The 24808-nt window shown below is 33.8% G+C and overlaps 1 protein-coding gene, 1 long non-coding RNA gene and 3 other non-coding genes across 9 annotated transcripts; all 5 read left to right on the top strand.

The window, feature by feature from the left end:
• The first annotated feature begins 3970 nt into the window (after nucleotides 1-3970).
• LOC112011683 (U6 spliceosomal RNA) lies at nucleotides 3971-4073 on the top strand. Its single transcript, XR_002882880.1, has one exon. It is a non-coding gene; the product is annotated as a U6 spliceosomal RNA (small nuclear RNA).
• A 5731-nt stretch (nucleotides 4074-9804) lies between these two features.
• On the top strand, nucleotides 9805-9903 carry LOC112033442 (U6 spliceosomal RNA). The gene has a single exon (XR_002885237.1). It is a non-coding gene; the product is annotated as a U6 spliceosomal RNA (small nuclear RNA).
• Nucleotides 9845-12365, top strand: LOC112033441 (uncharacterized). Its single transcript, XR_002885236.2, has 2 exons — nucleotides 9845-9979; nucleotides 11597-12365. It is a non-coding gene; the product is annotated as an uncharacterized LOC112033441 (long non-coding RNA).
• A 1372-nt stretch (nucleotides 12366-13737) lies between these two features.
• On the top strand, nucleotides 13738-22065 carry LOC112011638 (disease resistance protein RPV1). 5 transcript variants are annotated; one of them, XR_010632772.1, is made up of 6 exons: nucleotides 13738-13969; nucleotides 14330-17319; nucleotides 18541-18664; nucleotides 18784-19059; nucleotides 19151-20505; nucleotides 20570-20738. XR_010632772.1 is itself a non-coding variant. In XM_065782840.1 (6 exons), the coding sequence occupies exons 3-6, from the start codon at nucleotides 16700-16702 to the stop codon at nucleotides 19430-19432; spliced, it is 1302 nt and encodes a 433-aa protein (XP_065638912.1). In that variant the 5' UTR covers nucleotides 13738-13969; nucleotides 14330-14423; nucleotides 14906-16699; the 3' UTR covers nucleotides 19433-20738. The 5 variants fall into 5 exon arrangements, 3 of the variants coding, with proteins under 3 accessions (XP_065638912.1, XP_065638911.1, XP_065638913.1); XM_065782840.1 differs by having other exon boundaries at nucleotides 14330-14423; nucleotides 14906-17319; nucleotides 19151-20738; XM_065782841.1 differs by having other exon boundaries at nucleotides 13740-13969; nucleotides 14330-14423; nucleotides 16706-17319; nucleotides 19151-20738.
• LOC112011681 (U6 spliceosomal RNA) lies at nucleotides 13796-13898 on the top strand. Its single transcript, XR_002882878.1, has one exon. It is a non-coding gene; the product is annotated as a U6 spliceosomal RNA (small nuclear RNA).
• Nucleotides 22066-24808: the final 2743 nt, after the last annotated feature.

Here is a 24808-nt window from a genome sequence, read left to right as displayed (position 1 = left end):
TGACTCCTCTCTCTCTCTCTCTCTCTCTCAACATGAGCTGTTTCTTTCCCTCCTTTCGATATATACATTTGTTGAGGTGGAAGTTGTTGGTGATAATAATGGCGATTGTGTTCTGTAATAGATCTGCTTCAATTTGGCTGTTGAGAGTATTAATAATTGAATTTGGACAATTGAAACCTGGTTACTTATTGAATTCTCAATTCTGCGATTTCATTCTTGAGAAATGTTTTCATGAAGCTTCTTGAATGTTAATTCTGAATGTACACAGAATCAAATTGGTTTGCATGGCAATTAGGTGATCTGTGTACGTTTAGAAAAATTTTCTCTTGTGCATTTTTTGCCCAGTTGTCTTAACTTGGATTACTTACAGATATTTCCCCAATCTGCTTTGCTTTTCATTTTAAGAAAATAAATTGAATGGTATGGAAAATTGAAAATTGAATACAAGTAAAGCATACTAATTTTTTCTGGAATTTCATAATTAATGGGAATTGGAAACTACCTTCAAAATCGTGTTAGTCTGGTCCTTTATAGTTAACAAGATGTGGCAGTAGGTTATCTTCTATTTTCCTCCTTTTTCTGGCAAATGGGGAAATACTATAGTGTCAGTCATGGGGGTGTTCAAGAACTAGCGTGAAGCCGCCTGTTGTGTGATAATTTTTTTAGGTGGTCTCATTAAATTTATTTTTTGCAATTTGGACTAATTTAATAAATAATAATGTATTTTATAAACCATATTTTCATTTATTATAGGAATAACAACAAATATAATATAAATAATTTATGTCGTACAAAAATAAAAATAATACAATTTTTTTTTACAAGAATTCAACAGGCATGTTATCGAAAATACTACAATTCCAGGAAAACTAGGTGTACAGCCTACCCTTTTTAACAGAGAATATAGATATGAAAAAAAAAAGGTAACCCCCCGGCCTTAAATTTTTAGTAAAAGTTTAATCCTAATTTTTTCTGCCCTACCATCCAAAACACCAAAAATGTATCTAAAAAATTTAATAAAATTTAACAAAACTACAACTAAAAAAAAAAAAGAAAAAAAGAAAGGAAAAATAAAACCCACATCAAAGTCAAACTCATTCTCCCAAATATATAGAACATGTTAGATGTGATGTAATGAAGCCAAATATCCAATGCATAATCAAATTCAAAATTTTCAATAAGGCTTTGAAATCACGCAATAGAAATATGTGGTTGTTCCCTAGCGTATGTGGTTGTTCCCTAGCGAAAATGTTGGTTGTAACTTTATACATGATGATTGTAACTCTTTTTCCTTAACAATATATAAATAAATAAATAAATAATCAAGAGTACAATTCCAAAGGGAAAAAATTGAGAAATTTTTTGAAAAAAAGAAGATTTAAAAAAAAGAAAGAAGTATTGTGTAAATACTATCATAATCTAATCTAACATTTAATCCAACATTTGAATAATAAATAGATAAATAAATAATTTTAACCAAAAAATTAAAATTTTTTTTCTTAAAAATATCAAAGAATACACTAATAATATGAGGAAGAGGAAGAGGAAGAGCGATGTAAAATATTCGTAGACATTTAAAACAATTACTCAAGCATCTTGAAACATCATATAACAAAGACGTAATAGTTTGCTGCTAATTTGTTAAACAAAATATTTACAAATAGTGAAAGAAAATTGCAGAGACCTTTTTTTTCAACTGTACAAATAGTTCTTCATTATATTGTCCACACCATCCTGTTATTTTCCAAATAAACTAAAATTTGACAACAATACAAAATTCGACATATTATAATTTGATTTTTTTCCCAAATCATGTCAACAAAAACACAATTGATTAAGAGCATTTAGTATTGTAAATAAAGTGATTAAAAAAAAAAAAAAACTTACATGAAGGAACACATGTGAATTTGTCAGTAATAGGATAATGGAGGTACAAACTTGATCTAGTAGGAGATCTATAACATACTTGATTCAGACCCCTCTTGTGGGGCAATTGTTAGGTTTTATCTTTTCAACAATCAATGATTAAGTAAGACTTGTAAATACCTTTTTAAAGACAATTTAAAAAAATTATTTTTTATTCTTCATTAATTTTAATTTTCAGTTATAAACATAAATTAAAGTAGATGAAATGTAAATGTGAAATTATATGTAAAGTTAAAATTGCCTAAAATAAATTTTTAAAGTCAATATATTTATATATTTAATATTATAAAAAAAATTAAAGTTAAAAAATGAATAAGAAATAGAATAATGATGTCACCAATGATGTGGCAGATGAAGTGGCTCAATAGGAGTATAGTAACAATTAATGTTACGCTTCATTTTTTAAATATATATAAATTTGTTTAATTAATTGAATACAAGTGACTTATGTAGAAGTAATTGTCCAATAATAAATTACTTCAATAAAATATGTCAAAAATTTTCATGGTTTAGAAATTGGACTAGATCGATCGATTGAACTGTTTTAACCAGGAATCGGACACAAAATTGGTCTGGTAAAAGCCGATAGTTCAGCCATGAAAACTGCATGTTGAATCGGTAAAAATTAAGAACTGGACCCATTTTCGGTTCTTTGAATGTTCAGTTTTTTAAAATCATAGAAATTGTGTTTTTAGACTTTTTGATATATGCTATACGCTGAATTTGTACTCTTATGTGATGTAGAACAGATTGTCATGACATTTCTAGACTCTCATGCACGCCTGAAATCATTGTGCTAGGCAAAAATGCACTAGTGGAGATCATGGGTCTTAGAATTGGAATTGCTTGAAATTTGGCAGGCTGAAGTGAAATGGCCTTCTAGCAATAACCATGGCTTAGCCATGAGGTACACCCTAGAAATGACGAATTCCTTCATTTAGGTCCAAAAACTGCGATTTTTCCATTTATAGTAGCTTTTGTTTCCTTAATAATTTTTTTTGCTCAAAAGTCATAATAAAGTCTTGCTTGTTTTGGGACGACCCTTAAGGTCAATAGTTTATGATTTTGCATTTAATTCAAATTTTCCATTTTTGGTAAATTTCGGTATTTTGTTACCTAATCGCGTAATTAGTGTGAATTAGGGTTTTAGATGTATTTATATGTTTTGTAGCCGTCAAAGGTAGATTAGATTATTATCAATAAAATGACAAAGTTTTTTTAAAATTTTTCTCTAATGGATTCTAGTTTATCTCCTTGTAGATTCAGGGAACCCCTTGTAGACTCAAGGTTTACTACCTAGGAATTAACAGTTTAATTTCTGTTTATCAAAGAGAGCATTATGTGTGTTTTTTTAAGGCTTCTGAGACATAATTATAAGTGTCTAAAATCATGTATAGTGTACCCTTAGATCCTAGCTGCCAACCCCTAGATAATTACTCTTGTTTCAAGTGTTGGTTTTGTATTTTTCAATAAAGAGAGCCTATAAACACAGAAAATTCACATTCACTTATATGACAAATCGATAGTAGTAAGTAAAAAAGTGATGTCAATAGTGAATCTAAATAAGAACTAATAAAATCTTGCAAACTCAATTGTTGTTAAAAATATTATGATTTTATTAGTGTATATAGCATTGCTCTTCAATAAATTCACATTAGTATACAACCAACGTTTACTTAAAGAATAATTCTAATGACACATTTAATTTCACAATTTACTGACTCATGCAACTTTGAATATTGGTCATTTTTTACCCATATATGCCTGTTACTTTTCGTTAAACGCTCATAATTACAAACAAGTTATGGAAATTGGGCGTGCAAGTGCATGTATCCCATTACTTAAAGAAAAAAAAAAAAAGAAAAAAAGGGAAAAAAGAAAAAAAGTCAACATCCTAGAATAGTTACTACGATGCCACGCTGACACGTGTGGAAGCCCAAAATCTGACTAAATTGGGCCTTCTAGTTACGAATCAACTGATCCCACATTGTCTAGTTACACAAAGCTATCTATGTTTATAAGCAAGAGCGAAAGTACAAGGCTTGTCCCTTCGGGGACATCCGATAAAATTGGAACGATACAGAGAAGATTAGCATGGCCCCTGCGCAAGGATGACACGCATAAATCGAGAAATGGTCCAAATTTTTTTCTTTCCCTAATCCTTGCGTGAATTCAGCTTCACTGTCTTCTTCGTTCTTTTTTGCACTTTCTGCTTCTTTACATGCGTTTTGGAGTCTTGCTCAACAGGTTAGCCCAGACTTCTTCTCATAATTCTTTTAGGGAGAGTTTGAATCTTTGATAGTCGTTATACTTCAATATTAAAGCTTTAAAATAGAAAACTTTTTTAGAACTGTTGAAGCTTATTAATAATTCATACCTTCTGGATTCGCTATAGTTTTGGTGGTTGACTTAGATATTACCACAATCATATTCCAGATTTTCGTTGAATTACATTTGCTGAGTTAGAGCTTCTCTTCACTGTTGTAATAAAGTTTACTGTTAAAACTCATAAAATGATAAAATTCTTTAAGTTTAAAACATTGGTAAAGCTGCAAATGTTTAACTACGAAAATTTTATCCAATTATTGTGTAATCATGACATGAGAGCAAAAATAAAACCCCAATTTGCAGTTTTGGCCTAAGTACAGAAACAGAGGGAATGATGACATTATTGATCATTGGCCCGTAAAACACATGATCACTTCTCTGGCTTTCATTGAAATTTGAAATTAAGCAAACTGATGGATGGAGTTACTCTGCCTTGAATGTCATAGAGTGACCATAGGCTAAGCCATTGCCATAGCTTGTCATTGTGCAATGCTGAATGCTTGTCACTGCTCGGGTCCACACTGTGAAATTTCCAAAATACAAAGTCATTAGTGCCCCCCCACTAGGAGCTCGAGAGTCCAGGGTATAGGTTAAACCCTTTGTGCGAATTGGGGTCGTTTAGGATGCCAGAGTGACCACCCAAGATAGCCTCAATTGTTGCTTTGCCTTCAAAAACTTACTAATGTTTGGAGTTTATGCAGTTCACTAACCTTGTGACAGAACATAGCAAAATTTAATGCTAAGTGACCATCTAACTATCTAAGGTTAATATAAACTTTTTATGTTATCTAAACATCTGTTTGGGATGTTCTAGTTGATGGTGTTTTCATAGGTAGTCAATGTCAATCTAAGCTCTTCACAATTCATTGGTGCCACTGGTGCTACAGGTAGTTTTAGTGTGTGAGCTCCATTTGGGCATAGATATAAGTTTCATTGTTACAATCGAACTCTCTATACTAGAAGTTTCATATGTACAATTGCTAGTTCTTACTATCACTCTCTAAGGATTTCCTTTAGTCAGTTGTTTTTGTAGCTGGGGTGGTGCAATCATTTTTAAGAAGCTGCTGAAGAATTATTTTGACAGAGCTGAGGACATCAATTAGGCAAAATTTGTCAACAACTTGAAGATAAAAAAAAAAAAAAAAAAAAAAAAAAAAAAAAAGCTTTGAGGGGTTCTGAGCCCAACTGCTTTGCCTTTTATGTTAAGGTAGATGCTTTAAGGCAGTACTGTGGTATTTAATGTTTCTACCGTATCATTCTTTTGTAATTTTCTTGTTTTTATGTTCAATAAAATTTTTTCAGTTTGGAAAAAAAGAAAAAGAAAAAGAAAATAAAGAAAAAGAAAAAAAGAAAAAGAAATTATATTCAGAATGGCAATAGCCTAACTCCTAAGTTTTGGGTTGCTAAACCCATTTGAAACAAATATTTTGCCTCCTATAATGATGTGAAATTCCTTATTTTGGATCTCTTCCAAAGCTAATTTTGAGGCACTTCCATATTGCCTTATGGTAAATCACGAATTATGTATTCTTATTCCTAGAGATAGATGCATGGGGAGTGTTGGTGGGGATGAATAAATATATAGGGCATCACAAAGATGTCAATTAAATCCCATATAAACTTTTATTCCTATATATTTATAAAAAAAAAAAAAAAAAATTCTTATATGGTAGGCAGGGGCGGCACATAGTGGCTTGGGGAGCCTCGGCCCCTNATTTACTAACAATGAAGAGTTGGAATCTACAGCTGTGTGCCAATGAGCACCAGATATGGTTTTTATTTGTTCTGGAGCAAGAATGAAATGATGATTTTTGCGGCCATATTTGTTGAAGAATATTCAAAGTCTGGATTCTCAAATAGATACTTGAAGAAAAATTTGTGATTTTTTATCTAACTTCTCTTAATCCTAGAAAGAATTCACTTGAGAAGCTGAAGGAAGATGTAAGTTGAAAATGTTTGCCTACGGTGACTTTGCTATGAAAGAGGAATGGATACTGACTTTTGATTGCATCGATGCTTTGCACACATAAACTTACTTTAAATTTTATTGTAAAGCAGTGGAATGATATAATTTACAAGTACCTAGTTGCAGTTGTTAATTAAAACCTAATTAGATGTGATTAGAATGATAACTGTTACTCAATGTGAACTTCCTTTGTGTTCTACACATGGGCTTTGAGGGGTTTCTGAGCCCAACTGCTTTGCCTTTTATGTTAAGGTAGATGCTTTAAGGCAGTACTGTGGTATTTAATGTTTCTACCGTATCATTCTTTTGTAATTTTCTTGTTTTTATGTTCAATAAAATTTTTTCAGTTTGGAAAAAAAGAAAAAGAAAAAGAAAATAAAGAAAAAGAAAAAAAGAAAAAGAAATTATATATCAGAATGGCAAATAGCCTAACTCCTAAGTTTTGGGTTGCTAAACCCATTTGAAACAAATATTTTGCCTCCTATAATGATGTGAAATTCCTTATTTTGGATCTCTTCCAAAGCTAATTTTGAGGCACTTCCATATTGCCTTATGGTAATCACGAATTATGTATTCTTATTCCTAGAGATAGATGCATGGGGAGTGTTGGTGGGGATGAATTAAATATATAGGGCATCACAAAGATGTCAATTAAATCCCATATAAACTTTTATTCCTATATATTTAAAAAAAAAAAAAAAAAATTCTTATATGGTAGGCAGGGGCGGAGCCACATAGTGGCTTGGGGGAGCCTCGGCCCCTGAAAAAAAAAAAAAAAAAAAAAAAAAATTTCCATTAGAGTAAGTAGAAAAAAAAAAAATTGGGCTCCCCAATATTGGACAGCTGGTCCCCCCATGCCCAATTCTCAACTATTCTCCCAAATCTAGCTCAAATATTCTCCCAAACCTAGCTTTAGTTTTAGGCCTTATCACCTTATGTACTCCAAATAAAATAAGCTGATCCGCTCAAGTCCAAACACTAAAAACAAAACTTCACTTTCTTTTTATCTCAAAAAATTCACCCACTAACCCACAGAATCCTTTTCTTTACTTCTTATTCTTTTGTTTTGTCTTCTTTGATACACTTTCATTTGCACTGGTACCGTTGCCTACTTACCAGCCCCCAAAACTCCAGTCCTCTATACTCACAGTTCAGGAAAAAAAAAAAAAAAATCTTGACCAATTTTTTCTTTCTTCATCAGTTTTAGTTTTGAAACTTGGTGACTGGAGAGTTTTCTTCTCTTTCTTAAGCATTAGACATTCATCTCTTTTTAGTGTCTTTTTTTTTTTTTTCTCAACTATCTATACCTAAATATTTACATGCTCTTTATATTTTCATAGATTTTTAGAGAAATAAATGATTGAAGGCATGGGGAGATTGTTTGTGATGAGTCTTGAAAGGAAGATCTAAAGTTGGAGGCAGTCAGGTAGAGGCAGTAGGCATTGCCACACGGGTGACCTATTTTTGCAATTTGTGAAGACAAAGTTTCTAAGGTAAAATTGTTTTGATTTATTACCTATTTTTGATTAGTTAGATATCATGTGGCTGTGGATGTGGTTGTGGGTGTTGTTAAATTGTTTGGTTTATGTTGTGTACCAATACTTGTGTGTTTAATTTTTGTTTTTATTTGAGGGGTTATTATTAATTAAAGTCGTATTAAAAATGGGTTGTATGTTTAAATTATAGTAGAAATTTTGTTTTTTCTTGAGTATGAACAACATCCATATAACTTAGTAAAAATTTCTAATTAAAATTTTATTTTTTAAACTTCTTTTTAGGTTAATTTTTGAGTCATATTCTTAAAGCTTAAAGAATTATGAGCAAACAAAAAACAATTGATGCATTCTTTAAGAAAAAAAATGTTAGCAATTCAGAAATTAGGACACTTGTGGATATAGGAACAAATGTTGATACTTCAATGCCAGATGAACACCCTAACCCCTCCAAATGTTAAAGAATTCAATCTGAAGAGATAGGTCGTGATCTAGGATCACGTAAACAAATATGTGAATTCTCTATCAATAAACAAGATGAAATCCGATGAGCTTATCTCAAAAAAGGTCCATATCAACCTAAAAATATAGATTATCCATACAATGGTGATACTCATCGTCGTCGATTTCAACCTTCATGGTTCGAATCGGCCCTCCCATGTAAAAATTCCTGGCTACGTCCCTGATGGTAGGAGTGATTTTTTTAATTAAGTGAAAAAAATGGTGCAACACAATAAGCCTCGAGACAATTTTTGCCATAATTTATTAATTAAAAAAAAATAATAATAGGCCAATGTAAAAATAATTGCCCACCACTCACGATAAATTTCTTTAATAAATTGCAGAAAAAATTGTGATAAACTTCGTGTGTGTGTGTCTGTGATTATTGATAATCTATATATTACTAAAAGCTGAAGTGTAGCGTTTAATGTTGTTGCGCTCACGTTGCACCACGTCAGCGGCCATGTCATTCCAATCTTTTTTTTTTCTTTTAATTTGTCCTACAATTTAAAAATGGTTTTTACAAATTTTAGAATAATAGTAATTCTGTAGAATAAATCCCAGCCCTATAATAAATCTCAGCCCATTTCTTATCTATTTACTTCCACTATCAAGCCCAACCCAAGGCATTTTCAGCTTAAAGGAAAAACAAAAAGTTAGAAACCATGGAAGGTGGAACCCTAAAGGGTTTTGCGTTTTGAAACAGAAAGTTTGAAAAATATAACGTGGAACCTGAAGGGTTTTGCGTGAGAACAAAAAGAGTTTGAAAAATACAACATCATATTGGCTAGCTGCAAAGAGTCTGAAACCATGAAGGAAAACAAGGACTAAAACCATGAAGGCCAGGAAAATCTTGACCACGAAGTCGTTCCGAATTTTGAAGAGGAAAATATGGAGTACCACGATGAAGGTGTTGCAGACGATGATATTGGCATCCACCATGATACAAATACGACCACAACTTACAGACCTCCTGCTGAGTCATTCTACGAAAATACTTGGGAAAATATGGTTGATCCTTCACGTCTTCAGATACCATTTGTTTCTACTTGGGAAGATGGGATGAATTTTTGTAAAGGATTGACTTTTGCAAATAAACAGGCGGTGAAGCGTGCATTGACAATATACGCAGCAAGTCATAATAGAAATTTTAGAAGAAATAGAGAGAGAGACGCTGAGGTGAGCGACTGAGAGAGAGAGAGTCGAGAAGAAATAGAGAGAGAGACGCTGAGGTGAGCGACTGAGAGAGAGTGAGTGAGATAAGACGAGAGAGGGTTAGTGAGAGTGGAGAGTGGAGAGTGACTGTGGGACTTGGGTTTAATTTGAAAATATCCTATTAAAACTCGACTTTCAGAGAGTCGAGGTCCAGGTGGCGCCACGTCAACGCCAGATGGCGTCTACGTGGAACTCGAGTTTTAGAAACTCGAGTTTTATGTGGATGCCACGTGGTATCAGGCCACGTCAAACCATAAAAATCGACCCTCAAAAAGTCGAGGTCTGAGCGCAAAATTCGAGTTTCTAAGACTCGAGGTGTTAGTAATGTATATTGTTTGCAAACCGAGCTAACTAACTAAATAGTTGGCTAATTATGGGTAATTACCCATTTCGTCCATTGGAACGATACGAGAAGATTAGCATGGCCCCTGCGCAAGGATGACACGCATAAATCGAGAAATGGTCCAAATTTTTTTTTTTTCTTTCCCTAATCCTTCCGTGAATTCAGCTTCACTGTCTTCTTCGTTTTTTTGCACTTTCTGCTCAACAGGTTAGCCCAGACTTTTGCTCATAATTCTTTAAGGGAGAGTTTGAATCTTTGATAGTCGTTATACTTCAATATTAAAGCTTTAAAATAGAAAATTTTTTTAGAACTGTTGAAGCTTATTAATAATTCACACTTTCTGGATTCGCTATAGTTTGGTGGTTGACTTAGATATTACCACAATTATATTCCCGATTTTCATTGAATTACATTTGCTGAGTTAGAGCTTCTCTTCACTGTTGTAATAAAGTTGGCTGTTAAATCTCATAAAATGATAAAATTCTTTAAATTTAAAACATTGGTAAAGCTGCAAATGTTTAACAACGAAAATTTTATCCAATTATTGTGTAATCATGACATGAGGGCAAAAATAAAACCCCAATTTGCAGTTTTGGCCTAAGTACAGAAACAGAGGGAATGATGACATTATTGATCATTGGCCCGTAAAACACATGATCACTTCTCTGGCTTTCATTGAAATTTGAAATTAAGCAAACTGATGGATGGAGTTACTCTGCCTTGAATGTCATAGAGTGACCATAGGCTAAGCCATTGCCATAGCTTGTCATTGTGCAATGCTGAATGGTTGTCACTGCTCGGTTCCACACTGTGAAATTTCCAAAATACAAAGTCATTAGTGCCCCCCCCACTAGGAGCTCGAGAGTCCAGGGTATAGGTTAAACCCTTTGTGAGAATTGGGGTCGTTTAGGATGCCAGAGTGACCACCCAAGATAGCCTCAATTGTTGCTTTGCCTTCAAAAACTTACTAATGTTTGGAGTTTATGCAGTTCACTAACCTTGTGACAGAACATAGCAAAATTTAGTGCTAAGTGACCATCTAACTATCTAAGGTTAATATAAACTTATAAACTTTTTATGTTATCTAAACATCTGTTTGGGATGTTCTAGTTGATGGTGTTTTCATAGGTAGTCAATGTCAATCTAAGCTCTTCACAATTCATTGGTGCCACTGGTGCTACAGGTGGTTTTAGTGTGTGAGCTCCATTTGGGCATAGATATAAGTTTCATTGGTACAATCGAACTCTCTATGCTAGAAGTTTCAAATGTACAATTGCTAGTTCTTACTATCACTCTCTAAGGATTTCCTTTAGTCAGTTGTTTTTGTAGCTGGGGTGGTGCAATCATTTTTAAGAAGCTGCTGAAGAATTATTTTGACAAAGCTGAGGACATCAATTAGGCAAAATTTGTCAACAACTTGAAGATATATAATAATAAAATAAAATAAATAAATAAATAAAAACGAAAAGAAAAGAAAAAGAAGTGAAATGGGTTATAACTTGGAAGTAGATTTGCATGTAAATGTTCATTATGTTGTCCATACTGATGAAGGTGTGATGTGCCATATTTCCTCAAATAATTTAAGATTCTGATTTTCTTTTTCAACGAGGAAGGAAATATAATGATAGTTTAATACATATATGAATGTAGAAAGAAACTATAAGATCCCTTGGTTTCCCATCCTGCAGATAGAGCAACCTTTCCAGAGTTTTAGTGATTTGTTTTTGTTTGTTTGTTTGTTTGTTTGTTTTTTTTTTCCTTACAGTATTGATTGTTGGCTCATTAGTCTTCCTTTTATATTTTTTGTTCATATTTTGTTGGCAGTTTTCTTTTGTACAAACAGTGCAATGCCTCCATGTAGTCAACAACTGTTACAACCTTACAAGCTTACAGCATACATCAAACCCTAACCATGTGGAGTAAACAAATTAGGCACATGCGTAGCCAATTGCCAATTTGTTTGATGAGGAATTTATCCACCACAGGTGCATACAATACTGTGGAGTTAGTCTTTCTCTTGATATGCTTCAAATTTCAGTTGGATGAGCCCTTTCCATCCTTGCTCGGAAAGTAGTTGCACATTAACTTCCCATGATGTCCTTTAAAGTGGAAAACCTCAGACCCTTCAGATGTTGAAGCATTTTCAGCAGTAAGATTATTGGAAATTCGGAACAGTTTTCACCCCCTGGAGCAAGGTTGAACTTAATTATGAAAGGTTATGGTTCATGTAATTCCTATTGGCTTTGAAAATCTGGTTGATTTTGCCACCATTTCCTACTCTATGGCATGGCCATTTACTAACAATGAAGTGTTGGAATCTACAGCTGTGTGCCAATGAGCACCGGATATGGTTTTTATTTGTTCTGGAGCAAGAATGAAATGATGATTTTTGCGGCCATATTTGTTGAAGAATATTCAAAGTCTGGATTCTCAAATAGATACTTGAAGAAAAATTTGTGATTTTTAATCTAACTTCTCTTAATCCTAGATAGAATTCACTTGAGAAGCTGAAGGAAGATGTAAGTTAAAAATGTTTGCCTACGGTGACTTTGCTATGAAAGAGGAATGGATACTGACTTTTGATTGCATCGATGCTTTGCACACATAAACTTACTTTAAATTTTATTGTAAAGCAGTGGAATGATATAATTTACAAGTACCTAGTTGCAGTTGTTAATTAAAACCTAATTAGATGTGATTAGAATGATAACTGTTACTCAATGTGAACTTCCTTTGTGTTCTACACATGGGCTTTGAGGGGTTTCTGAGCCCAACTGCTTTGCCTTTTATGTTAAGGTAGATGCTTTAAGGCAGTACTGTGGTTGACTTTGCTATGAAAGAGGAATGGATACTGACTTTTGATTGCATCGATGCTTTGCACACATAAACTTACTTTAAATTTTATTGTAAAGCAGTGGAATGATATAATTTACAAGTACCTAGTTGCAGTTGTTAATTAAAACCTAATTAGATGTGATTAGAATGATAACTGTTACTCAATGTGAACTTCCTTTGTGTTCTACACATGGGCTTTGAGGGGTTTCTGAGCCCAACTGCTTTGCCTTTTATGTTAAGGTAGATGCTTTAAGGCAGTACTGTGGTATTTAATGTTTCTATCGTATCATTCTTTTGTAATTTTCTTGTTTTTATGTTCAATAAAATTTTTTCAGTTTGGAAAAGAAAAAAAAGAAAAAGAAAAAAAAGAAAAAGAAATCATATATCAGAATGGCAAATAGCCTAACTCCTAAGTTTTGGGTTGCTAAGCCCATTTGAAACAAATATTTTGCCTCCTATAATGATGTGAAATTCCTTAATTTGGATCTCTTCCAAAGCTAATTTTGAGGCACTTCTATATTGCCTTATGGTAATCACGAATTATGTATTCTTATTCCTGGAGATAGATGCATGGGGAGTGTTGGTGGGGATGAAATTAAATATATAGGGCATCACAAAGATGTCAATTAAATCCCATATAAACTTTTATTCCTATATATTTAAAAAAAAAAAAAAATTCTTACATGGTAGGAGTGGTTTTTTTTAATTAAGTTAAAAAAATGGTGCGACACAATAAGCCTCGAGACAATTTTTACCATAATTTATTAATTAAAAAAATAATAATAAGCTAATGCAAAAATAATTGTCCACCACTCATGATAAATTTCTTTAATAAATTGCGGAAAAAATTGTGATAAACTTCGCGCGTGCGTGTGTCCGTGATTATTGATAATTTGATATAAAACTTAAAACGCCCCGAATAATATTCTTGATGGTTTTGTGTTTTTAACGAAATTGTAGTAGTAGAGTAGCTAGTAGACTACAAAAAAGTAACATAACCCGACGTTTATTTTGTTTTTTTTAGAAAGTCTTAGCACCGTAGAATAGTTACTAGAATGTCACGCCAACACGTGTGTAAAACCAAAAGCCAACCAAAAACCAACTAAATTGCGGAAACCAACTAATCCCACATCGTTTAGTTACACGAAGCTATCTATGTTTATAAAAAAGAGCGAGAGTACAAAGCTTGTCCCTTCGGGGACATCCGATAAAATTGGAACGATACAGAGAAGATTAGCATGGCCCCTGCGCAAGGATGACACGCATAAATCGAGAAATGGTCCAAATTTTTTTCTTTCCCCAATATTTCCCAAACCCCCACGTGTGAATTCTTCCATGGCTTCCACTGTCTTCTTCGTTCTGGTAAGCTGAAATTTTTAGCTCACACTTATTTTGGATTCTCGTTATGTCATTTTGTAGGGTTTCTATTGTAGAATTATTGAAACCCTTCTGAAATTTGATCCAGATTTTACCATTGAAATTGGGTTTGATATTTTTGGAAAATTTAAATTTTGAGTCTTTCATAGTTTTCATACTTTAATATTAAGCTTTTTCTTTTAATTATTTTTTTAAACTGTTGAAGCTTGTGAGGCATTCCAAATTTTGGATTTGCAATAGTTTTTTGTGGGTAGCTTGGATATTAGCACAATAATATTCCAGAATTTGATTGAATTTCATTTGCTGAGTTAGAGCTTCTTTTGATTATTTTAATGATGTTTGTAGCACAAAGAAGTTGCACAGGGATTGCTGCTAGGACCTCCATCAGCATCATGTGGGACCTGAGAATTGCTCTTAGACTAGAATAGAACTTCATCAGGTGAATTTCAATCATTTTGAAACTATAATCTCCTTTTATGAAGTTTGATTGTACAAAAGGACACAATTCTTTTCATTTAAAATAGGGGTAAAAATGCAGTGTTACAAATGAAAACTTTGTTCAATTATTTGCTTAATCAAATCATGACCCAAATAGCAACTCCAATTGGCACCTTTGGCCTTAGTCCAGAGAAAGGGCAAATGGTGATAATATCAATAGCAGCCCGTAAAATGTATGATCAGTTCTTTGGTTCTCATTGAAGCTAACCAAATTGATTGGAGTTACACTTGAATCTGCCATGAATGTTATAAGCGATTATAGCCATTTACATAGCTTATCATTGTAAAATTCAAAATGGTCGTCGTTCCTCAGCTTGGATCCACACTGTGAAAATTTTCAAAATACAAGTCACTATGGTAGTGGTGGTCAGGATTCCAGAGGTAGCATTTGAGAGGATCTCTCAATTACTGCTCTGCCTTCAGGAACCGAGTTGTGTTTGGAGTGTACGTATTTCACAGTCCCAATGACAGAACATTGCTGCTGTGGAGATTGCATTGACTTGGCTCTTCATTTAGTAGAATCACTCATTGGAGTTTAACGAAATGCTGCCCACCTGAAATCTACTGTTCACACCAGCAGGTTGTGTGCCATTGAATTTGCAAATTTTTGTATTAAATGACCACTTAAGTAATTTAAACACTTTGTGAAAGGATCACCTCCAATTCAAAATCCTACAATTCCCTTTAATTTTTAGATAGAAGAAAGAAATGTGGCATTTAAAAAATCCAATGATCTTTAAAATCACATGTAATCCGCATGTGATCAAATAAATGTCACATGTCATAAATTTGACTAAAAATTGGAGGGAATTGGAGGATTTAGATAGGAGGGGATCTTTTGTCACAGACCTTTGTTCGTTATTTAAACATTTGATTTGGAATTTCTTGTTTGATGGTGTTTTATGCTGTGGATAGTCATTATAAGCTCCAGATGAATTTTATGCTACTTGTAGTACGAGTGGTTTTAGTGTGTGAACTCCATTTGGACATAGATATAAGTTTACAGTTTAAATTTCAAACTTACTCTATAGGCTAGAAATTTGTTAGGTATGAGTGCTAGTCTTGACTAAAATGCTTTAAGAATTTTCTTCTCTTTTATATTTTATATTTTTTTGGATAAGTCCTGCTTTAAGAATTTGCTTTAATCGATTGATTGTCTGGCCATGGTGGTGCAAACATTTTAAGATGTTGATGCAGAGTAACATTGACAAAGCTGAGGTAATCAATTGGATAAATTTTGTCAACAACTTTAAAGGATAGAAAAGGAACAGGTGAATAGATAGATGAAATTAATGTTCAGCTACACAATACTATGTGTTTAGTTTGATGAAAATTTTGAAGTAGATTTTCTTGTCAAGGTTCATGATGTTGACTATACTCATGAAACAAAAGGAGCCTCTCAATTTGCTTTGGAATGAAGAGAGTCCATTTCATGGGAAATATGTAGTAGTTAACAAATCTAAAGCTAAATGAAGTGTAAATCAGTTATCATTCCTTATTTGGTGGAATGACATTTTAAATTATGTGGAGCTCATGTACACTCTTAGATTCTCTAAATCAGAACCATGAATGAGGCAAATAAAGAGGATCCTGATATGCTGATGAAGGGGTGATTTGCCTAATTTCCTTAGGTTACTTAAGACATTGATTTTTTTTTTTTTAAGAGGAAGAAAAATTATGATAGTTCATCTTCTTCTCTCTCTCCGAAATTATTGAATGAGAAGAACATGAACCAAAACTCTTCAGAAAGTCTTCCTACAAAGTAGAGCCATATTTATACATGCAGTTAACTTGACTAAAAGATAACCAGACACATAACCCATCTCCACCATTTTTATTTGCGTTTGAATTTGAGTTATCAACAAAACATACCCAGCAGAGTTCAGAGATTTAATTATATATTGAGTTTTAGAAAATATACCAAATGGCTAGATTTCAACGGCGTTCATGGATGGCGTTTCTGGCTTCGTCACAGCAAGTAGCAGAGTGATGTATGTTTGGCAGGAGTGAGTTTATTTGCTTAACTTTGTGAACCTCCAGTTCAACTGGGCATTCTCATAAATTAACCCAAAAAAGAAAAGAAAAGAAGAAGGTAAAGTTGTTTGACCAATCTGATTAACGGAGGGATTAAAACATTGCAGCAAATGGTTTCTTCTTCCCTAGTTTATTTTCCTCTTTTTTTCTTCAGTAGTATTTGATTTCCCTTTTTTTTTTGGTATGCAGATCTACATATATATAAATAGTGATTCAATATTTGGTAGTAGTGTATTTGTTCTCAGCAAAAAAAAGAAAAAAAGAAAAAGTAGTTCTGTATTTGCAATGGCTTTAATGGGAATGGAAACTGCCTCATCATCTTTCCCAAGTTCTTCTACTTCATCTTCTACTGAGCGATGGAAGTATGATGTTTTCCTCACCTTTAGGGGTGAGGACACCCGAAACAATTTTATGGATCATCTATTTATTGCTTTGAAAGAGAGAGGCATTAACACTTTTAGAGATGATGAAAAACTTGAGAAAGGAAAATCCCTCTCACAAGAGCTATTGAAAGCAATAGAAGAATCAAGATTTGCTATCATCATTCTCTCAAAAGACTACACATCTTCTACTTGGTGCTTAGATGAACTTGCAAATATCATTACTTGCAAGAAAGATATGGAAATGACAGTTTTACCTGTTTTTTACTATGTTGATCAATCTGATGTACAAAAACAATTGGGAACTTTTGCACAAGCATTTGTTAAATATGAAGAAAAGGAGAAGAAAACAAGGGTGGATAAATGGAGAGATGCTTTGAGACAAGTGGGCAACCTTGCCGGATGGCATTTAAAAGATACTAGGTAATTTATCTCAACATATTTGTTTCATTTAAATATTCAAATGACCAACTTTCTATATATAACTTTATTTGGAACCTTAAGCAAATCTATATACATGTTTCATTATACTTCTTTCAATTTTTGCTAAGCGGATCAATGTCCATGTTTTTGTTTCAGTCAACAAAATTGAACTTTAAATATGTATTGTATTTTTTTGTCTAATTTATTGGTGGTTCAAACTCAATGCATATCCTACTTTTATAATTGCAGACCTGAGTCACAAGATATCGAAGAAATAGTAGAACAGATATCGCTCAACTTGAAATATGAGGCATTCCCATATATTACCAAGGACCTAGTAGGAATATACTCTTGATTAGTGGAATTGGAGTCGTGCTTAGCTCTAGGTTCAAAAGATGTCCGCTTTATAGGGATTTGGGTGATGGGAGGGATGGGTAAGACAACTCTTGCTAGAGTTGTTTATCATATGGTTTCTAAAGAATTTGAAGCTCGTGGTTTTATTGAGGATGTTAGGGAAAAGTTTGAAAAATATGGTCTTGTTCCACTACAACAGAAAATTATTGATGAAGTTTTGAAGGAAAAGAACCTAAAAATAGAAGAGGAGTATGATGGAGTTCTCAAGATCAAGAATAGGTTATGTCGTAAAAGGATTCTTCTTGTTCTTGATGATGTAGATAAAATGAAACAGTTAAAAATGTTAGCTGGGGAGCATGATTGGTTTGGTTCTGGTAGTAGAATTATCATAACAACAAGAGATGCGCATTTGTTGAAGGCACATTGAGTAGATAAAATATATGAAATTAAAGGATTGAATGATGAAAATGCTCTTCAACCTTTTTCCTCAAAATCTTAAAAAAAAAAAGCATGTCCTGGATGATTATAGAGAACTATCTAACCATTTTTTGAATTATGCTGCTGGCCTCCCTTTAGCTCTTGAGGTTTTGGGTTCTTTTTTGTTTGGAAAAAGTACTGTTGAATGGAAAATTGCGTTAGAGAGACTCCAAGATTTTCCAGATGAAGCAATTCTCCAGGTACTTGAAATAAGTTTTAATGGACTCCAAAAACCACAAAAGGAAATATTCTTGCATATTGCATGTTTTTTTAATAATTAGAAGAAAGATTATGTATTGAAAATACTACATATTCTTGGCCTTTACCCTATTATTGGATTGAAGGAACTCTCTGATAAGTCTCTCTTGAAAATTATGGATAATGATATAGTGTGGATGCATCACTTGAAGAAATGGGTAGGAACATAGTTTGTCAAGAGTGCCTTGATGATCCTGGGAAGCGTAGTAGATTGTGGGATTACGAGGACATTGACAAAGTGTTAAGAAAAAATAAGGTGAGAGGTTTTTTAGAGAATTTGAGCTCATTCCCTACCTTCATGTCTAACAATTTGAAATTTGAATTGTAATGCTAATAATTAATTTTGCAATTCACCAATTCCTTCTTGGTTATTAGGGGACAGAAGCACTTAAAGCCATGGATATTGTGAGTACTTATAATGAACAACAAGATGCATGTTGGAACCCTGAGGCCTTTCTGAAGATGGACAATCTTAAATTTCTTAGAATTTATGGCATTCTCCATGTCCCGACACTCCTTCCTAATGATTTAAGAATTCTTGATTGGATTTTGTATCCATCAAAATCTTTGCAATCAAGTTTCCAACTAGATGAACTTGTCCAACTTTGTTTGCAACAAAGTAAAATTGAACAACTTTGGATAGGAATAAAGGTAAGTATCCTCCTAAAACTTTGCTTTTTTAAATTACAATAAATGGACATTAGGAAGCTAAGTATTCTAACAATTTTTTTTCTTTTAACAGAATTTTGACAAGTTGACGTTTGTTGACTTGACCGACTTCTCAGACCTGATTATAACTCCAAACTTCACTGGAGTCCCAAATCTTGAGAAATTAGTTCTTGTAAGGTGTACAAATTTACGCAAGTTTCACCCATCCATAAGAATTCTTAAAAAACTTATTCATCTTAATTTACAAGATTGTGAAAGACTAATTCGTCTTCCAAGAAAGTTTGGAGTGGAGTCTCCTGTGACTCTTGAACTTTCTAATTGCTCAAATGCAAGGAAAATCCAAAATTTGTGGTAAACAAGGAATTCTTACAGGAGATTTTTTTGGATCGCACTGCTGTTGTGGAACTAATTGAAAACATGCCAGAGAACCTATGGATAGTCGAAGGCCTAGAGGTGCTTGATTTGAGCAAAGCGGATATGGAAGAGCTGCCTTCATCAATTGAACATTTGACTAACCTTACTTCATTGACTCTAAGATATTGCGTGAATCTTGTGCGCCTTCCTAACACCATTTGTAGTATGAAGTTGCTTAATTCTATTGATCTTTTTGGATGCCTAAAATTTGGTAACTTGCCAAGAAACATAGGAAATGTAAAAGGTTTGGAGCTGCTTAATTTGTGTTGGACAGCCATAGAAGAGGTTCCTTCTTCCATTGTTCTCCTTAAAAATCTGAAACATCTATATATCTGTAGATGGAAGTCTTCTGAATTTTATTCCCTGCCAGCAAATCTTGAATTGATGGGCCTAGTATTTCCTTCATTAATTTCCCTGCCAACAAGTCGTCATCCAATGCGTGAACTATTGCATTCATTTGATTCCCTGGCACAACGTATTAGCCCCAAAATTAAACCATTTAATATCCTGCCAAGAAGACATCCGATGCGCAAATTATTGCGTTCACTTGATTCCCTGGCACAACATATTGAGCCAATTAGCCCGGAATTTATTTCAGTTAATTCCCTGCCAACAAATCCTCATCCACTATTGCCTTCCTTATTAGGTCTGCAATCTTTGACATATTTGCATCTTAGTGACTGCGATCTTTGGTCAATCCCCAATGACATTGGCTGCTTGTTCTCTTTATAACACTTAAATCTAAGTGGAAATTCTTTTGCTTCCCTTCCTGAAAGCATCTCTCAACTCTCTAATCTTCGAACACTCTATTTGGAGGGTTGCAACTGGCTTCAATCATTGGAAAATGTTCCATCAACTATTGATTCTGTAATTGCAAAAAATTGTACCTTGCTGGAGAGATTGCCAGAACTGCAATTTTATCCTTTTAGGTCAGATCACTCCCATTTGAATTTCCAGTGTGTTAACTGCTTCAAATTGGTTGACTATATTCAAAACAGCAGTAACATGCTTCAGGTATCTCTCTCTCTCTCTCTCTCTCTTTAAGTTCTAAACATAAATTATGCTTTGTATATTTCAGGGACAAAGTGATAGACTGCCAGACATCTTAGACATTATTATTCCTGGAGGTGAAATTCCAAAATGGTTTAACCATGAATGTATGGGTAATGAATTGAAGATACAAGTGCCTTATGGGTGTGATGAGCTGATGGGAATTGTGTTGCGCGTTTGTTTTTCATTCGCCAAGGTTTCTCATACCTCTAAAGATTTTCTACTTACATGTTGGATTAAAGTCAATGGATTTGAAAGGGCATCACCAATACGCTCTTTTTTTAGGACAAAATACGGCAAAGTTAGAACACGTCACCTTTGGCTGCTCTATTTGTCCCCGCGCTATTTTGACTCCCAATGGGGAGAAAAATTTCGTCAAATTGATGTGAATGGATCCAATAAAATTGCGATTAGAATAAGTTCTTCAAATGACTTGGGGGTGGCGAAAACTGGGATTCATTTGGTATACAAACATTGTCTCTTTGAGGATCTGGGTGTAATCTATCAAGATATTAATGATTCAGCCTCCAAAGGTACCCGAAATAAGCGAAGCCATGATGAGGATGATGGGGCTGGACCTAGTGGAGAAGTTATTCTAATGACGAACCACCTATAAAGACATGGAGGATGTAAAATTGAATCAAGTATTAGAGAATTTTTTGACTTCTTTGCTGGTAAGTCATCATCATTCTTCTTGGATTTCCCTTACTGGCATTTATATATCTATCATTTTATTGTGCTAGTTGTACCTTAACATTACCTTTTTGGCTTTCATATAGCCGCATTTTTTTCCTCTTTTTTTTAGTCAGGTTGAAATCATAAAAACTTTTCCTTTTGTCTTGTTTTTGTACTTTAATATAATGGAAGTAGGAGATCAAACATCCAAGAACCTATTGCGGCAGTAAAGAGGGATAGAAATCAATGACACTTTGTAGAATTAGTAAATTAGGCCTAGGGTCCCTTCTCTCACATCCACCTGGGCTCTTGCTGAAGTTGTCAAGGACTCAAAATGGTCAGCTGTTTAAATTAGCTGTCACATGCCTCTTACTATTGATTAAATCGTTTATAATTTTTTTTTTTTTCTATTTTGGTGTCCTGCAAATGCATTGCTCTTTTAAACTTCTATATACAAATGCATATTGAAATTTCTCTTCCATAGTATTAATATAATTATTGTTTTGCTTTTTCTTCCACAGTTTGGCAATAATACAAATGCGTAGGAATGCAGAATGATAACACGAGGTCCTTGGTTTCCCATCCTTGGGCAACGATTCCATAATTTCTGTTATTTTAGTGTTTTATTTATTTAATTTTTAATGGTATTATTCTTATAGTATTGATTGCTCATTGTTTTTTTCTTTTATAGTTTTTGTTCTTAATTTATTGCCTTTTTTTCTTTTGCATAAACAGAGTGATTCCTCCATGTAATGAACAACTGTTATGGTCCACATCAAATCCTACAGTCAATAAATTAGAGATACCTGCGTGGCTAATTGGTGGCCACTTTATATCCATCCAACGTAGGCGCACACATCAGTATGTCTACCAAACTGTGCCACTAAATGACCAACCGAGAATGGTATTGGTTTTGTTCTTAAGCAAGAATGGACTGGTGATATTTGCAGTTGTATTGTTGGAGTGGATTCAATGATTTTGATTTGTGAAGGAAAATTGGTGATTAGTAGTTTGCTTTTCTTAAACTCAGATGGAATTTACTGGTGAAATTTGGATAATAGTAGAAGCTAGCTCACATACAGATGACATATGAAGAGGAATGGCAGGGTAAGCACTGCAAGGGCCATTGAGCAGGTGTAATGTTAGTTTGTTTTTGGTAGTGGTTGTTGCCTGTTGGCGTTTTATACTCTCGTTGGTTTTACAAGAACAAAGTAGCTTATGAGGGCTGGTGGGTTTCTCTCACGACTGTGGTTGAACATAGCAGAAAATATTTGTACAGTTGCCTAGAAAACTGTAACGAAGAACTTATTTTGGAAGGAAAGAATAGACCTTTGAGCAGGAATCTTTTTTCCTGGGCAATGTACATGATGGCATGTGCTGCTGTTAATTGCGGGTGTTTATTCCAAGAAGAAAAAGTTTAGAGGTTCTGCATTTGTGTGCAAGGATTGGCAGGGTAGGAGGCTGGTGCTAGGTTGCTACAGTGGAGTAGCATCAACCAAAGAGGAGCTACTTTCCCTGAGACGCGTTTGCTGGAAATCTTTTGTCAATGAATGGTTTAGATATGTTAATACCAGAATTTATAAGATGTATAAATATGTTTAGCTAAAGAAGCAAAGACTGCATTAGTGTATCTTATCAAGGGGCTAGTTGTTGCTGTTCATCTTTCTTGGTTTGGTTTTGTACTGAATGCTTTTAATATATCCAGAAAAAAGAGGAGTGCGATTCCTTGATAAATTTTACTATTGCCCAGTTGTAATTGTTATTTTAAAACGTAATGCAAAATAAATGAGAACCGCCTCTGTGTTTCTCTCCATTTATATCATTGATGGCCTCTTCCCATCAACCCCTACCAGTTTTTAAAGATGGATCCAACTGACACTGACACATTTTAATCATACTATTTTTCTTCTTTTACTTAGGGACTCACATATCTAGACTTTTAATACCTAACCAAAATTTCACGCTATCAAGAAAGAAACCCAGTTTACACGGTATTATATTTTGATGTCTCTTGTTGTTTGTTGTCAAAATTCTAAGGCCTAGCGATCAAGCTTTAATTTTCGTGAAAGACACTTTCTTGAAAAATCTAGATGGACAAAAATGCTATTAAGTGTATTTATTGTTAGTGTGGAAAATTAGGTATTAATTTTACTTAAGGATTCACATATCTAGACTTTTAATACCTTACCAAAATTTCACGCTATCAAGAAAAAAAACCTAGTTTACACGGTATTAGATTTTGATGTCTCCTGTTGTTTGTTGTCAAGATTCTAAGGCCTAGCGATCACGCTTTAATTTTCGTGAAAGACACTTTCTTGAAAAATCTAGATGGACAAAAATGTTATTAGGTGTATTTATTGTTTGTGTGGAAAATTAGGTACCAAAAAAACAATTTTCTAAATTGAAAGGTTTTGTCCAGCGTAAGGATTACCCCAAATCCAAGACGATGGACAAGAAAAACGAAGTCTCCAAAACTTTTTTTTCAAGACTTTAAAGGTTCAAAGACTTTGGATTATAAATTTTTAATTTCCTAAAAGAATATTAAATAAAATTTATTTATCATTATTTGAATAGTAAAAAATTCATAATTATCATTTTGTATCTCGACCTTGGTCACAATGGTGGTAGTGTAGCAGCCTCATTATGGTTAGGAGCCAATCTAATTTGGTTTTCTAAACAGTGACTCAAAGTTTTGGATATTTTGTTTAACCTCTATTTTATCTTTTATTCTACAAATATAAAGTAGTCATAATTTTGTAATTACTATAAGATCAATTGTCTCTATTACGTTATGCAAGTTGGAGGGCTCTCTTTCATATCATTTGGATTTTAAATATATACGTGTCCTAAACCATCAAGCTAAACTCTTCGTCCAATTCTTTATTAAGGACATTTCTTGGAAAGCATTGAGTTGGAAATATAGAAAACATGTCATCAATCAACTATAAAGTTCCCAAAAAAAAAAAAATGGCATTTGAAACAATTCAGATTAATTAGAACAATATAAAATTTCTAGGCATCTAGAAGGAAGTAAATTGAAAATCTTTATTATCTGCATAAATTATATATATATAACTTATGTGGTTAGCCAAAAGTCAAACAATTTCAGTTTTATTTATATTATCAATTGTAGATGTGCGTACCCAAACTCCGCTAGATGGGTCAAGCTTAGAATGGGCTCACAATTTACTTGTATTTGTGGGTTTAGTGTTTCCTACTAAGGGTTGTTTTGGTCGAGTAACCTGGAGGTACCCCTTGCCCCCACGAATTCTCTCTTTTCCCTTCCTGAGTGACACTCCCACTCTGTGTTGCTCTTTCCCCTGGCTATCCTAGCTCACTCACTCTCTCTCTTTCTTTCTACTTCCTTTCCAGTTTTGTTCCAACCCCATTTCCTTGCGCAATTCTTCTATTTATAGCTTGAGGTTTGTGGGGGGGGGGGGGGGGGGGTTCATGACTACATTCTGATCTCACTCATGTGGGTGGGGTCTGATGTGATTATTCCTGACAAAGAATCTCTCTCGTTGGGAATGGTGGTAGTTGCTTTAGAACTAATTTCTGCCTCCAAATGATTGCCCGGCAGCGATACTCCCCA

This window comes from Quercus suber, unplaced genomic scaffold, assembly GCF_002906115.3.
Source record: "Quercus suber isolate HL8 unplaced genomic scaffold, Cork oak 2.0 scaffold_317, whole genome shotgun sequence".
NCBI classification, from domain to species: Eukaryota; Viridiplantae; Streptophyta; class Magnoliopsida; order Fagales; family Fagaceae; genus Quercus; species Quercus suber.
The sequence above is the reverse complement of the archived record's forward strand: the minus strand, read 5'-3'. Positions and strand labels throughout refer to the sequence as shown.

Excerpts from the sequence above, each read along its gene's own strand:
- LOC112011638 (XM_065782840.1), top strand. The coding sequence starts at position 16,700 with ATGCAGATCTACATATATATAAATAGTGATTCAATATTTGGTAGTAGT. Across the intron at positions 18,665-18,783 it reads AAGTGTTAAGAAAAAATAAG|GGGACAGAAGCACTTAAAGC; the intron begins GTGAGAGGTTTT and ends CTTGGTTATTAG. Across the intron at positions 19,060-19,150 it reads AACTTTGGATAGGAATAAAG|AATTTTGACAAGTTGACGTT; the intron begins GTAAGTATCCTC and ends TTCTTTTAACAG.